General features: G+C 35.9%; 1 protein-coding gene and 1 pseudogene across 5 annotated transcripts in view; both read left to right on the top strand.

The window, feature by feature from the left end:
- Positions 1-13,510, top strand: part of DHX57 (DExH-box helicase 57) — a 66,036-nt gene that overhangs the window by 46,935 nt on the left and 5,591 nt on the right. For all 5 annotated transcript variants that reach the window (XM_036224060.1, XM_016162223.2, XM_016162210.2 and 2 more), the window contains 8 exons: positions 479-652; positions 1,275-1,475; positions 2,983-3,259; positions 6,752-6,847; positions 6,940-7,023; positions 9,249-9,383; positions 10,087-10,161; positions 12,203-12,337. In XM_036224060.1, the coding sequence (XP_036079953.1) occupies positions 479-652; positions 1,275-1,475; positions 2,983-3,259; positions 6,752-6,847; positions 6,940-7,023; positions 9,249-9,383; positions 10,087-10,161; positions 12,203-12,337 (1,177 nt within the window). The remainder of the gene's footprint in view (positions 1-478; positions 653-1,274; positions 1,476-2,982; positions 3,260-6,751; positions 6,848-6,939; positions 7,024-9,248; positions 9,384-10,086; positions 10,162-12,202; positions 12,338-13,510) is intronic.
- LOC118606092 lies at positions 11,367-11,485 on the top strand (annotated as a pseudogene).

The following is a 13,510-nucleotide window of genomic DNA, read 5'->3' as shown; positions in this document are numbered from 1 at the left end:
GCAGTTCTTATTCTGGTAACAAGACACATTGGGTGTGTCTTTATATCTAAGGGGACAACTACTTAACAGATGAAGAACACTCTTAGAAAAATAAGAATGAAATTTTTTAGTATACATCACTGTCTCTGCCTCTTTCTGTGGATTTAAAGGTAGAGAAAAAAATGATATTTTGCTGGTTATTAAGTTCTAGACCCGTTACTTGTAGAATATCAACTATTTAGTCTTCTTGATTTTTTTGTTACTGAATTACACTCCAGTTTTTCTCAAGTCAGTGCAAGGTTTTTAGTTCATAGAACTGAGTATTTTGTAAGGATCAGAAAGAACCTTCTCATTTGGAAGAGCTGGGCCCTGAGGACAGGTTGTAGAGAAACAGCAGATACTTGGTGTGATATTATTAATTTTAATAGAAATTCACCCAGTATGATCCAATTTAGGTGTTTTATGTTAGAACACTAAATGTGCTTTTATTTCCTTTCAGATGTGTCGTTCACCCACTTCATTCATCTTTATCCAGTGAAGAGCAGCAGGCTGTGTTTGTAAAACCTCCTATAGGTGTAACTAAGATCATAATTTCCACCAATATTGCTGAGACATCCATAACCATTGATGATGTTGTCTATGTCATCGATTCTGGGAAAATGAAAGAAAAGAGGTATTCTCCTTTGACAATATAAGAGAGGGCTAAAGATGCCTCATTTAGAGTCACACAGCTATTTATTGGCTAATGCTTATTAAACTACATAGATTACTGTTTGAAAAATTCTTCGTGGCTATATGGGTCTATAGCCAGACCATAATCTTAAAAGTCCAATAGAGATGAAAAGTTTAAGGTTTTATCTTGGAAGTAATTAATTATTCTTCCTCTCTCTTTCATATGCTTTCCGCAAATGAAAAAGAGTTGATATGGGAGGTGACAGATGTGTTAATTAGTTTGATCATGTTAATCATTTCACAGTGTTTACATGTATCAAAACATTACATTGTAGAAAACATCACCTTAAATACATACCATTTGTATTTGTCAAAAATAAATAAAAATGAAAAAGAATTTAAAAAGAAAAAGAGTTAAATAAAGAAACTATATGTAGTCGCATTTCATACCATTTTAATCAGCACTAGCTGCTCCCGCCAGGGACTCAGCTGTCCCAGAACACACAGGACACTATGTCCTTGTACAGAGGTAAGGTGATCCGTGTGTTCTGTCCATGCTGAGTGGAGTCTTGGCCATGTTTTTCTAAAATAATTCTTTTTTACAATTTTCTTTTTCTTTATAGATACGATGCCAGCAAAGGGATGGAAAGTCTAGAGGATACTTTTGTCTCTCAAGCTAATGCCCTTCAAAGAAAAGGTCGAGCAGGCCGTGTTGCGTCTGGGGTCTGCTTTCACTTATTCACTAGCCATCACTTCAATCACCAGCTTTTAAAGCAGCAGCTCCCAGAAATACAAAGAGTGCCATTGGAACAGCTTTGTCTCAGGTACATCTTGATCATGTGTTCTTCTTCCAAAAAGTCTAGATGTTTCTCATCCTAAGTTCCATGTTTTCTTTTTCGTAGTAGGACCTGTTTTGCTAAGAGTGGACATGGATGAACTCATTCATTTGCAAAGCGAGAGCTCTTCATTGTTGCCTTTACCATTCCTTTTAACTTTCTGCTCATAAAGATCTCTTACATTACAGAGGATGGCCCTAAAGTAGAGCTTAAGATACATTCGTAAGTCTGAGAAGTAATCTAACTGCTGGGTACCACTAATATTAAATCATCATAGTGAAACAAATCTAGAGCCTTATTATCAGCTAGAGCAATATGAACAGAAACAACTTGTTCATTATCTCCCTAATGAACAAACAAGAATAAATATCATAAAATAGAACTTAACAAATGAATGATAAAACTCAGTGTTATTGAAGCTGGGAAACCTAATGTTCAACCTTTCTAAAAAGTTGATTGGCATTATATAAGAACTCTAAAACTATCCGTGCCTTTGATCCACATCACTTTGAAGGGAGTATCCCCATAAAATAATAACCCAAAGGAAAACAAGTTACTTATACAAAGATGTTATAGCTCTTCATCTAGCCGGTTTATTTTGAGAGCCTCTCATTTGTCAGAGGTTGGGCTAAGCACTAGGGATACTGCAAGGTAGAAGATACAGTCTCTGCTTTCAGGTGTCCATGGTCAGGTCTTAAGAAATCAGGCAAGCAGGTGCCTTGAACTCAGGTAGAAACAGTGCAAATGAAGAAGAGTGAAGGGATTTGAGCGAGCTCTAGAAGTCAATTGACCCATTCGGGAGAATGAAAGAAGGGGAAAATGTAATCTATGTAGCACATATGATTTAAAAACTATTCAAATACAATAGTGGGAAAATAGGTAAATTATACAGACCAATGCAGTTCTTCCTTTTTTTTTTTTTTTTTTTTGCCATTCAAAATTTAAGTAGATAACTATTAATACATGTCTTAAAGTAAAACATTTGAGTGATGTTTTACTAAGTGGAAAAAAGCTAGGTACCAAATATGTACAGATTAGTAAATACATAAAATTGCATGTTTATAGGTTCATAGCTTTAAAAGAAAATATAAGTGAAATAAATTTTATATAAGAGTTTTCTGAAAATTGCTTAAGTTCATAATTTAAAACTAACTTTCATAAATAATTACTATGCAATTTTAGATGTGAGAGAGTAAATGGATCATTTGAAATTAATTTTATGATTTGAACCCACTATTATGAAAGAAGCATTTTGAAAGTTTATAGAGAGAATTTAATTTCAGAATCTGAAATTTCAGGATCTAAAATTATTGCTGGAGAACTAGAAGATGTAAAGTATGTTAAAATTTTTTTGTTTAAACTAATATTGTCTAGTTTATGAAAGCATATGTCTGAGAAATTAAAAATTATTTTCATTCAAGAAAGAAGCTTACCCCCTGGTATCACCCCACCAGAAATAAAATTAACAAATTATTATTTTGTTTTCTTTTCCCAGAATTAAAATTTTAGAAATGTTTAGCATTCATAACCTTCAATCTGTGTTCTCTCGGCTCATCGAACCACCGCACCCCGATTCTCTCCGTGCCTCAAAAATACGATTACGAGACTTGGGAGCATTAACTGCAGATGAAAAATTGACCCCTCTAGGGTATCACTTGGCCTCTCTGCCCGTAGATGTGAGAATCGGCAAACTGATGCTGTTTGGGTCTATCTTCCGCTGTTTGGACCCTGCTCTCACCATTGCTGCCAGTTTGGCTTTCAAGTCTCCTTTTGTAAGTAAACAAGTCACCTAAGCGGGAGTCCATAGTCTAAGGAAGCCATGGGGGCTTCAGAGTTATGTGAGCCCCCTAAAATTTTCTTATATGTGAATTTTTCAGGGCAAAATGTCTATAACTTTTATCTGATCCTCAAAGAAATCCATGTCCCAAATAAAGTTTAAGAACTGAGACCCAACCTAGTAAAATAATCTAAATGTTCTTTTTGTTATGTCTGCTATACTCACTCAATGTAGAAAAATCGGAAAATGCAACCAAGTAAAAAGGTACCCTTGCATGATTTTAAAAGTCATTTAAGACATCAGACCACTTTTTAAAACAGCTTTATTGAAATATGTCATCCAAAGTGTACAGTTCAATAGTTTTTATTTAATGCTATGTAATCATCACCATAGTTTTAGAACATCTTTATCATCTCATGAATAAACCCCTTAGCTATCGCTCCCTGTTCCCCTCCAGTCCCCCGTCTGCTCCAGCTAGGCAGCCAGCGGTCAACTTTCAATCTTTATAGATTTGCCTCTTCTGGACATTTCATGTTAATGAAATAAGATAATATGTAGTCTTTTGTGAGTGGTTTCTTCATTTGGCATAATGCTTTTACCTTTTATCTGTGTTATAGCATTTATCAGTACTTCATTCCTTTTATGGCCGAATAATATTCCTTCATACAGATATTCCACATTATGTTTATGCTCTTGATGGACGTTTGAGATTGTTTTTACTTTTGACTATAAATATTCATGTATAAGGTTTTATGTGGAGTGAAACCACTGGGTCAAATGGTGGCCCTGTATTAACTTTTCGAGGAACTCCCAGACTCTTCCAGGGTGGCTGCATATTGTATTCCACCAGTCTTTCATCATAGTTGCAGTTTCTCTGCATTCATACCAATGCTTGTTGTTATCTCACTTTTTTATTCTCTCTATCCCAGGGGTTGTGAATTTGTGGTTTTAATTTGTATTTCCCTCATGGCTAATGACATTAAGTACCTTTTCGTTTGCTGTGTCTTCTTTAAAAAATATCTACTCAGATCCTTTGCCCATTTTTTATTTGAGTTATCTGTCACTTTATTATTGAGTTGTACGAGTTCATTATATATTCTGGATACAAGACCCTTATCAGATAAATGATTTGCAATGATTTTTTTTCTAAGAGTTTTATAGTTTTTACTCTTACATTGTGATCTTTGGTCCATTTCGTATATGGTATGAGGTAAGAGTTCAACTTTATTATTTGCATATGACTATCCAATTGTCCCAGCTACATTTGTTGAAAAGACTGTTCTTTCTTCATTGAATGGTCTTGGCACACTTGTCAAAAATCAATTGACCATAGATACATGGGTTTATTTCTGGACTTCATTCTGTTCTAGTGAGTAACACACTGTTTTGTATTAAGTTTTGAATCAGGAAGTATGAGTCCTACAACTTTGTCCTTTTTGTTATTTTGTTGAGAATTTTTACATCCATATTCCTAAGAGATATTATTCTGTAGCATTTGTGTGTGTGTGTGTGTGTGTGTGTGTGTGTGTGTGTGTGTGTGTTTTCCTCTTTATGATGTCTTTGGCTTTGGTATCAGAGTAGTACTGGCCACATAGAATGATTCGGGAAGCGTTCTCTCCTATTTTTTTTTTTTTTTAAGAATTTGTGAGGAATTAGTATTAATTCTTCTTTAAATGTTTAGTAGAATTCAGTGGTGAAGCCACCTAGGCTTTTCTTTGATAGTTTTTTGATTACTAATTCAGTCTCTTCACTTGTTATAGGTCTATTCAGATTGTCTATTTCTTTTTGAGTCAGTTTTGATATTTTGCATTTTTCTATGAATCTGTCCATTTCTTCTATGTTACCTAATTTATTAACATACAATTGTTCATAGTATTCCTGTTTTGTCATTTTTATTTCTGAGAGGTTGGTACTAATGTCCCCTTTTTGATTTCTGAGTCTAGTGATTTGAGCCTTCTCCCTTTTTTTCTTGGTCAGTTTAGCTAAAGGTTATGAATTTTGCCGATTTTTCCATAAAACCAGCTTTTGGTTTAATCAATTTCCCCTATTTTTCTATTATCTATTTTACTAATTTCTGATCGTTTTTATTTCCTTCCTTCTGTTAGATTTAGTGTGCTTTTCTTTTCTTCTTTTTTAATATAAGTACTTACAGCTGTAAGTTCTCGTCTAAGGACTGCTTTAACAGCATTCTATAAGTTTTGGTGTCTTTTACCTTCATTTTCATTCATCTCAAGTATTTTCTGATTTCTCTTTTTAGTTCTTCTGTGACCCATTGGTTATTTAGATATGTTTTCTTTAATTTCCACATACTTATGAATTTCCCATTTTTTTTATCTGTTAATGACTTCTAATTTCATTCTGTTGTGGTTGGAGAACCTATTTATATTATTTTAGTCCTTTAAAACTTATTAAGCTTTGTTTTATGGCCAAGCATATAGTCTATCTTGCAGAGTATTTTATGTAGACTTGAGGAAAATAGATATATATTCCACTGGGTAGAATGTCACTCTGCCTTTATTTTCACCATGGCTTATCTCAGAGAGGAGAATAGATGTATGTAATCATTTTCTTCAGTTTTAATATTATATTTCATGGAATTGTAAACACATAGATCTGCAAAAAGATCTCAGCCCCCTCATTTAACAATAAATGACAAAACCAGGGACCAGAATAGGTGATGTAGCTTGCTGCAGGTCGTAATAGCCAGTATTGTTGTGAGTAGGACCTCTGTCTCAAATCATCTAAACAAACCTCTTGCTGACTGTTGTGTTTTTTGGGAATATAGAAGTATTAGAAATATTGATGTTCATTAGAAGTATTGATGTCATCCTTAGCCTAAACTGAACACTTGTTCTTTGCTGGGTTTGTAAACAAAATATAATCTCCCAAATGTGATACTTTTCCCACCAGCTTCTCTTAGACAGAAGCATCATAGTTGGTTTAAAATAGTTTTCACGGGTGTGATAGCTAGGGCCTTGCTGCAGCTTGCTATGAGGAGCTACTGTACTTCATGCTGGCTCCTGTAGCGCCTGGGTGTTTTGGGCTGGGGAAGAACTGCAGATTAAGTTTCCGAACTAATTTTACAAATTTGTAGGAAAAAGGAGGGCCTGTAAATATTATAAAAGTGGAAGAAAACATTAGTTATGGGTATAGAAGTAGGGAAAATTCAAGAATAAAAAAGTCTGTAAAATAGAGATACCACAGAGTTAGAATTTTAGATTTTAGATCTAGCTTTTAGAATGGGTGGCCCTTTGATGACATCTTGCCACTAGGAACTAAAAGGCCCAGTAGAGCTTATAACTGGTGGGCAGACAGTCTCACAGGGACCAGTAAGTGTCAGATTGCCATCACCTAATTGCCTTTAATCAGCCACCCACTGAGTACTCTCTGTTCCACACAAAATGCTTCTCAAGGCGCCTGGCTTCAGCAATAGGAAAGTGCCTTTTGAAACCTCATGTGTCCTTTAAACCTGGTGTTCCTCATTTAGGTGTCTCCCTGGGATAAAAAAGAGGAAGCTAATCAGAAAAAGCTAGAATTTGCAATTGCAAACAGTGATTATCTGGCCCTTCTACGAGCCTACAAGGTAAGTATATGACCTAATGAATGGTTGAGGTTTATTTCCAGAGTTGGCACTAAAGTCATAGTAAGTTCATTTCGATTTTCTCCAAAACTTAGGGATGGCAGCTAAGTACGAAAGAAGGTATGCGTGCAAGTTATAATTACTGCAGACAAAACTTCTTGTCAGGAAGAGTTCTTCAGGTGAGTTGTTTCTGTGGCAGTTTGCTTTCTTTCGTTTTCTATAGTAGTAGCATACCAGAGGATGTTGCAACTTGATCTTGCTTGTCCTGCTTTGACATTGATAACATTTTTTCTGGAATATACTTGTTTTTACGAGCTGTGCAAAACAGATTCTGAGCTATGACATCAGGCCTTCTGTGTTGAACCTTTCAGCTAACCCATTTTTCATCTTTTCAGTGAATTTGTGTTTACTTATGTGGAGGATTGAGGAATATAGGTACTCTGAAGATTACAACTTGGAAGTCAGTTTTTTCAGTAATTATACCAGGCATTCTTAACCTGGACCCATAAACCCCTGAAATTGTATGCAAAATTGTATGCTTATATGTATGTACCTTATTCTGGAGCATCATAACTTTTAGCAGATTCTCAAAGCAGTCTGTGGCCATCCCTAAACCTTTTATTCTCTCTCCAAAAGTAAAGAATGAATACTGAACCAAATTTTCTTTGTTAGTTTTTTTATGTCCATCAGAGGTTACTATGTCAATAATGAGTAGAGAAGAAAGATAAGGTTTATAATCTCTGTGTAACTTTAGACAGGACTCTGTCCTCTGTTGTGAGTGTTTTAGCCTCCCTTCCAAAGTGCTATGAGAAGCCAGAATACTGATGATGCACATCTTTGCAAAGCATCTGTTTTCCTCAAAGATTTTGAGGCTGGGGAGGGCGAAGGACTTCCCTTTCACATTAAAAGATGTCCTGGAGTAAAACACAAAATTAGTGTTCTTAATACTTACCAGTACCTGACATTTACTTGTCTCTCTGTCCCAAATGCTCCAGCAGAACAGAGACCTTATCTGTCTTGTTCAGCAGTCTGTCCCCAGTGCCTAGAACAGTGCTTTGCAGAGTTGGTGCTTAAACAAAGTAAGAGACCTCCAAACCATCCCAGTACTTGCCTTCATTCTCGTCTGCCTTTAGGTGTACTTCAGTGAGACATTTTGAGAATACGAAGGCTCTAGCTTTATTCTAAGTACATCAAAAGCAATAATTTTCAACCCTGGATGCACATTAGATTCACCTGAGGAGGCTTAAAAAAAAATAAGTAAGTGAAAATGGCCAGGTTCCCCCCATGCCAATCACATCTGGATCTCTAGGGCTGGGGCCTCAGCATCTGTTTACTATCATTGCTGTGATTCTGATACACAGCCAGGCTTGAGAATCATTGGTCCAAAGTATATTCCATACGTAAGGTTCAGAAATATGTATTTCCTCAAGTCATTAAGATTTTCAAGTACAAAATGATATTTCTTAGAAATTACATTTCTTACTAAATTTATCCTTTTTCTTCATGCTATATGTAGATTTTGCTACGTGGTCTGTGCAGTCCATCAAACAGAGTTCCCTCTTATCACTAAACTCCAACTTTTATTGTAGTATTATTTTTATTAAGATATCAATTAAAACCTTATATTTATTTAAGGTCTAACTCCTTGTTATATTTTGTCATGTTATCCGTATGTACTTGAGACATTCCAAGAGAATACTTAAATTGTCATCAAGAGTCAGAGTAGTGTTGCTTAGCTTTCAGTTCCTTCAATTGTCATTATCTCATTCTCTGTTGTCTGATACACAGCTTAAATTTGAGTAGAAGCCAGAGGAGAAAGAGGTTTGGGCTTTTTGTTCTCACACTTGTGCTCAGCTACAAAAGGGGATGTCGAAATCTAAACCACTTAATAATGTCCCCCTATTCTTAAAAAACGATGTTTGCCAGAGAGACCTCAAGGTAAGGGACAGAACACTAACCATTCGAGGCTCAGGTAAGGAACTAAGAGGACTTGAGCAGAAATGCAAGTAGGAAAACAGTGTCACAGAACCTTGAGTTGGGGTTCCCAACAACATAAACTACACTTTTGCTGTCCTAAGAATTTCCAGGAAAGTCAGACTTACTCAAAATTCAATGAATATGTTTTTAAAAATGCAATTTATAGGTAAATAACTTATCTTTAGGTTTTCAAAAATTTGTGAATTTCTGTGTGACTTTATCACTCTCTCTGCTGGTTTGCATAAATGAAAACTGCCTTTTTGGAAATGACCAGACAAGATAATCTTTACCTCTGTTATACGAACCCATATGAGCCTCATTACTGTCCAATGAAGTAATGCATTTTTTAAGTCATTCATTATTGTAAGACTCTACACTTCCCTTTAATGTGTTGATGTCCCTGCTTAAAGATTTTTTCCACTTTCAGGAAATGGCCAGCCTCAAACGACAATTCACTGAACTGTTATCAGATATAGGCTTTGTGAAGGAGGGACTCAGAGCCAGGGATATTGAGAAAAGGGCCCAAGGAGGAGATGGTATCTTGGATGCCACAGGAGAAGAGGTAAACAATGTGCACATGAATACTGTATATTAAGTCAGAAACACTTATAGGCTTCTTTTTTTTTTTTTGTAAAGGGAGTTTGTTAGTCGGGCGTCAGCCTAAGACATGGGATGCATCTTTATCAGTTGGCTTTCTTCACTTAAGCCCTATGAGCAGGGCGTTTGTGGCATTCTTGATTTTCTTCTTTCCATAAATAAGTGTCAGCTAATGCTCATAAAAAAAAAAAAGGGTTTTTCTGTTAATTGTTGCTAGTGTTTTTTTTTTTTTTAATCCACACTGGTACCTAATAAGCCTGTAAGAGATAGAATAGACTTTTCAATAATGTCTTCTTAAACCAGACCAGCCTTTTCCCAACCAAGGATAGTTTTTTGTATAATATAGGAAGAACACTTCTTCAAGAGGAACCTGATGCCACTCTGTTCTCAGTGCAGTTAGTACTTTCTGGAGATTGTCAACATCTCAGGAGCCAGCATCTTTCTCTCCACTGATCCTTAGGAGCCCTAGGAAGAGTAACTCTTGGAGTGAGTCCTATGTGAATGTGGTCCAGTAGATTTATTTTTTACTTAGAAATAATTTTTCTAGCAAAGAGATAAAAGTTAAATGCTTTTAAGACAGAAATCAAATGAAATATAATGGTAAATTCCAGGGCACAGACAGAAGTAACCACATTGCTTATAAAATTAATGCTTCATTTCTCCCATAGGCAAACTCAAATGCTGAGAACCCCAAGCTAATATCAGCAATGCTGTGTGCTGCTCTGTATCCAAATGTGGTTCAGGTAACAAAACATTTTTCCTGGGCCCTCTACCTCTTATTTGACTTGTAAACAAGGGATATAAGTTTAAGACATATACATTAATCATCATAAAGACGCATGCGAATACACACATACAGAGCCTTTTAAACTTTAGTATACATGTTCAATCCTTCAGTTCTCCAAATCTGTTTAGATACATCATTCAGGAAGATGTATCATATAAAATGAGTTGCCTCTCTAATCCTTCTGACATATTATGACATTCCAGAAATTAAAATGAACACATATGTCACCCTGTCAGCCAACATGTGCATAACTAAACTTCCATGTAAGATAGAAAATTGATTCTACTTGGTTTTCCTTTATGCCCTCTACTCAGGACTAAAATTAGATAAGAACAAATCAAACAAGTCAGTGCTTTGCCATGGAATCGCCTGTGGCCCTCCTTCTGCAAACCCCCTGGTTGGCTTTTTACCTGAGTTTTGATTATCAAGTCCCTTTCAAACTCAGAAAGAATTTAAATTTTTCAGTTACTGAATCATTTCTCATTTAACCTTTTGTTTAATATCCAGTTGACATTTGCTGATCAATTTATGGCTCATTTCATAATTTAAGTACTTGCATGCTTTTCAAACCATTTGAAATTTACTTTAAAAAATCATTTGGAGATGGTAAAAAATCAGTGGTTGGAAGGGATGAATAAGCAGAGCACAGTAGATTTTTAGGGTAGTGAAAATGCTCTGCGTAATACCATAATGTTGAATACATGTCATTATACATGTGTCCAAATCCATAGAAAGTACAATAGCAAGAATGAACCCCTAAAGTAAACTATAGATTTTAGGTGATTATGATGTGACAAAATTTTTTAAGAATTATAATCCTTGTGCTGTCATAGGTTCTCCAAAATGAACACTCTCACTCATAGTAGAAATATAAATTGATATACCCTTTCTAGATAGCAGTTTCTAAGGATTTATTATTAGGAAATAATTGCATACATGCATAAAGATACAGCTAAGAGACTATAAAGATATAGCTAGGAGAATGTAATTATAAAGAATACTAGAATGAACAATCTAAAATGCCAATAATAGAGAATTTGGTTGTTAAATTATACATCATTACAATGAGGTACTATATCAGCATTAAGAATTATGTTTTAGGAAAATATTTAACAACATGGAAAACGTTCTCAATATTTTAAGTTAAAAATGTCTATTATAGTCTATGGCCAAGCCATCCTGAACAAACCTGATCCTGTCTGATCTCGGAAGCTAAGCAGGGTCGGGCCTGGTTAGTACTTGGATGGGAGACCGCCTAGCAAGACCAGGTGTTGTAGGTGTAAAAAATAAAAAATAAGGGCTTGTAAGCTGACAGGATCCTTGGAATCTGTGAGGTCAACCAAGGGCTGCCTCGCCGAAGAAAAAAAAGTATATTATAGAAAATGATTCTATACTAGTTTCAACATGTGTGTTTTTATTTATATTATTTATTATTTTCCCTATAAAAACATAAATCTAGTAGAGAAAACTAAAATGATATTTATCAAATACTAATGCTAGTTATTTCTTAATCATGTGATTATAGATTTTTATTTTCTTTTTTCTAATGTAATTTTTACAATAAACATTATTTTTGTAAAACATATAATTCATATATATGTATGTGCACTTAAACTTTTCATATTTTTTCAAATGAAATAATCTATTCATTCATAGCATTTTTTTGCTGTGTTGACAGAAAATCATTTCAAACGTAGGATTGGGATTGATAATCAGCAGATTGGTCCATTGTTGCCAGCTACATCTCTGTACCTGATAACCAGTGCAGACCTGAAATATTAACACAGTTTCTCCCCCACGTGGCTTCTGTGTAATATAGTCACCCAACGCTACTGCACCTACATCCACACTTCTTGATGGTTAAAAAGATAAGAAAAAAAGTGTGCTTGTAGGAAATTAAGTGAGAGGGAAGAAACAACAAAGGCATTGTGCCAAGGGGTACATCCTGCACTGGAAATATACATATTACATATTTATTTTTATGAATACCTGTTTAGGTGAAAAGCCCAGAAGGGAAATTTCAGAAAACCAGTACTGGAGCTGTCAGAATGCAACCAAAATCAGATGAGCTGAAGTTTGTCACCAAGAACGATGGATATGTACACATTCACCCTTCATCAGTGAACTATCAGGTCAGAATGGTGGGGTGTCCTTATATTTACATATGCCAGGTCCTGGGGTGAAAAACACAGTCGCTTTCAGCCAAACCTTGTTCTATCACTTGCCCTTCCCCAGCAGCACCACTGACCTGGGGAAGGTCGAGTAAGCATAAATAGACTGAAAATTGGGCTCTTCTTGGAAACTTTCCATTTCAAGAAAATTCTACTCGATACAAAAATATGTTCAAGCCTGCTTTCAGATATAAAATTGTTTCTTTGCATCACCGAACCTATCTGTGCCTTAAAAAACAGTGATCTATACTTGCTAATCCTACTTCCTCAGTTTTCATTCCTCCCTCAGCCTACTGCTGTGAGGCCTCTGCCCCCAACACTCCACTAAACTCATCAAAAGTCCAAGTAACCTCCTAGTTGTCAAATCCAACGAGCATGCCCTGGTCCTCATCATACTTGCCTCAAGTAGTATTTGATATTGCTGACCTTCCTACCTCTTGGAACTATCTTTGCTGTGTTTTTTTGCTTCGAAAATGTCACTTTGTTCGATCCCTCTGATCCTCCTCCTCTGTCTCATTTACTAGTTCCTTTGCTCTGCAATAGTGATTCTGTCCTTAGTCCTTATTTTCTCACCACAGTGTGCATACTCTTCCTGAACCACAAGAGCACAACATCATGGTTCTAACGGCCACCCACATGCTGACACAGACCCCCAGATCGGTCTTTCCAGTCCTTTTCTCTGAGCTGGATGCCTTCCAGTCACCTCGCACTCAAAAGCTGAAAAGTCAAGTTTCTCAAATTGAGTTATTTCAGTAGTCACTCTTCTCTTTCTGTATTCCACGTCTTGATGAATGGCACCATCCAAATCAGAACCCTGCAGGCACAGAGCTCCTACTGCTTTTCTCTTTACTCCAATCCAACTGGTCACCAGGTCCCAACAATTCTACCTTTATGACATGTCTCAGATTTGCCCATTCCTTCTATTCCTACCGCCATTTCCTCAGTTCAAACTCCAAACATCTGTTTCTTGACTGAAGTACCATTCTTCTGGTGCCTTCTACCTCCAACCTTTTACACTACCACTGCCATAATTATCTTTATAAAACATACATTTGATCATGTCATTCCTTTGCTTGGAACTCTTCACATATGGAGTCTACTGCAAACTCTCATGTCAGCCCCTTCTCATATCAC

Source organism: Rousettus aegyptiacus, unplaced genomic scaffold, assembly GCF_014176215.1.
Source record: "Rousettus aegyptiacus isolate mRouAeg1 unplaced genomic scaffold, mRouAeg1.p scaffold_m13_p_7, whole genome shotgun sequence".
NCBI classification, from domain to species: Eukaryota; Metazoa; Chordata; class Mammalia; order Chiroptera; family Pteropodidae; genus Rousettus; species Rousettus aegyptiacus.
Note: the sequence above shows the minus strand (reverse complement) of the source record. Positions and strands in the feature narration are given on the sequence as shown.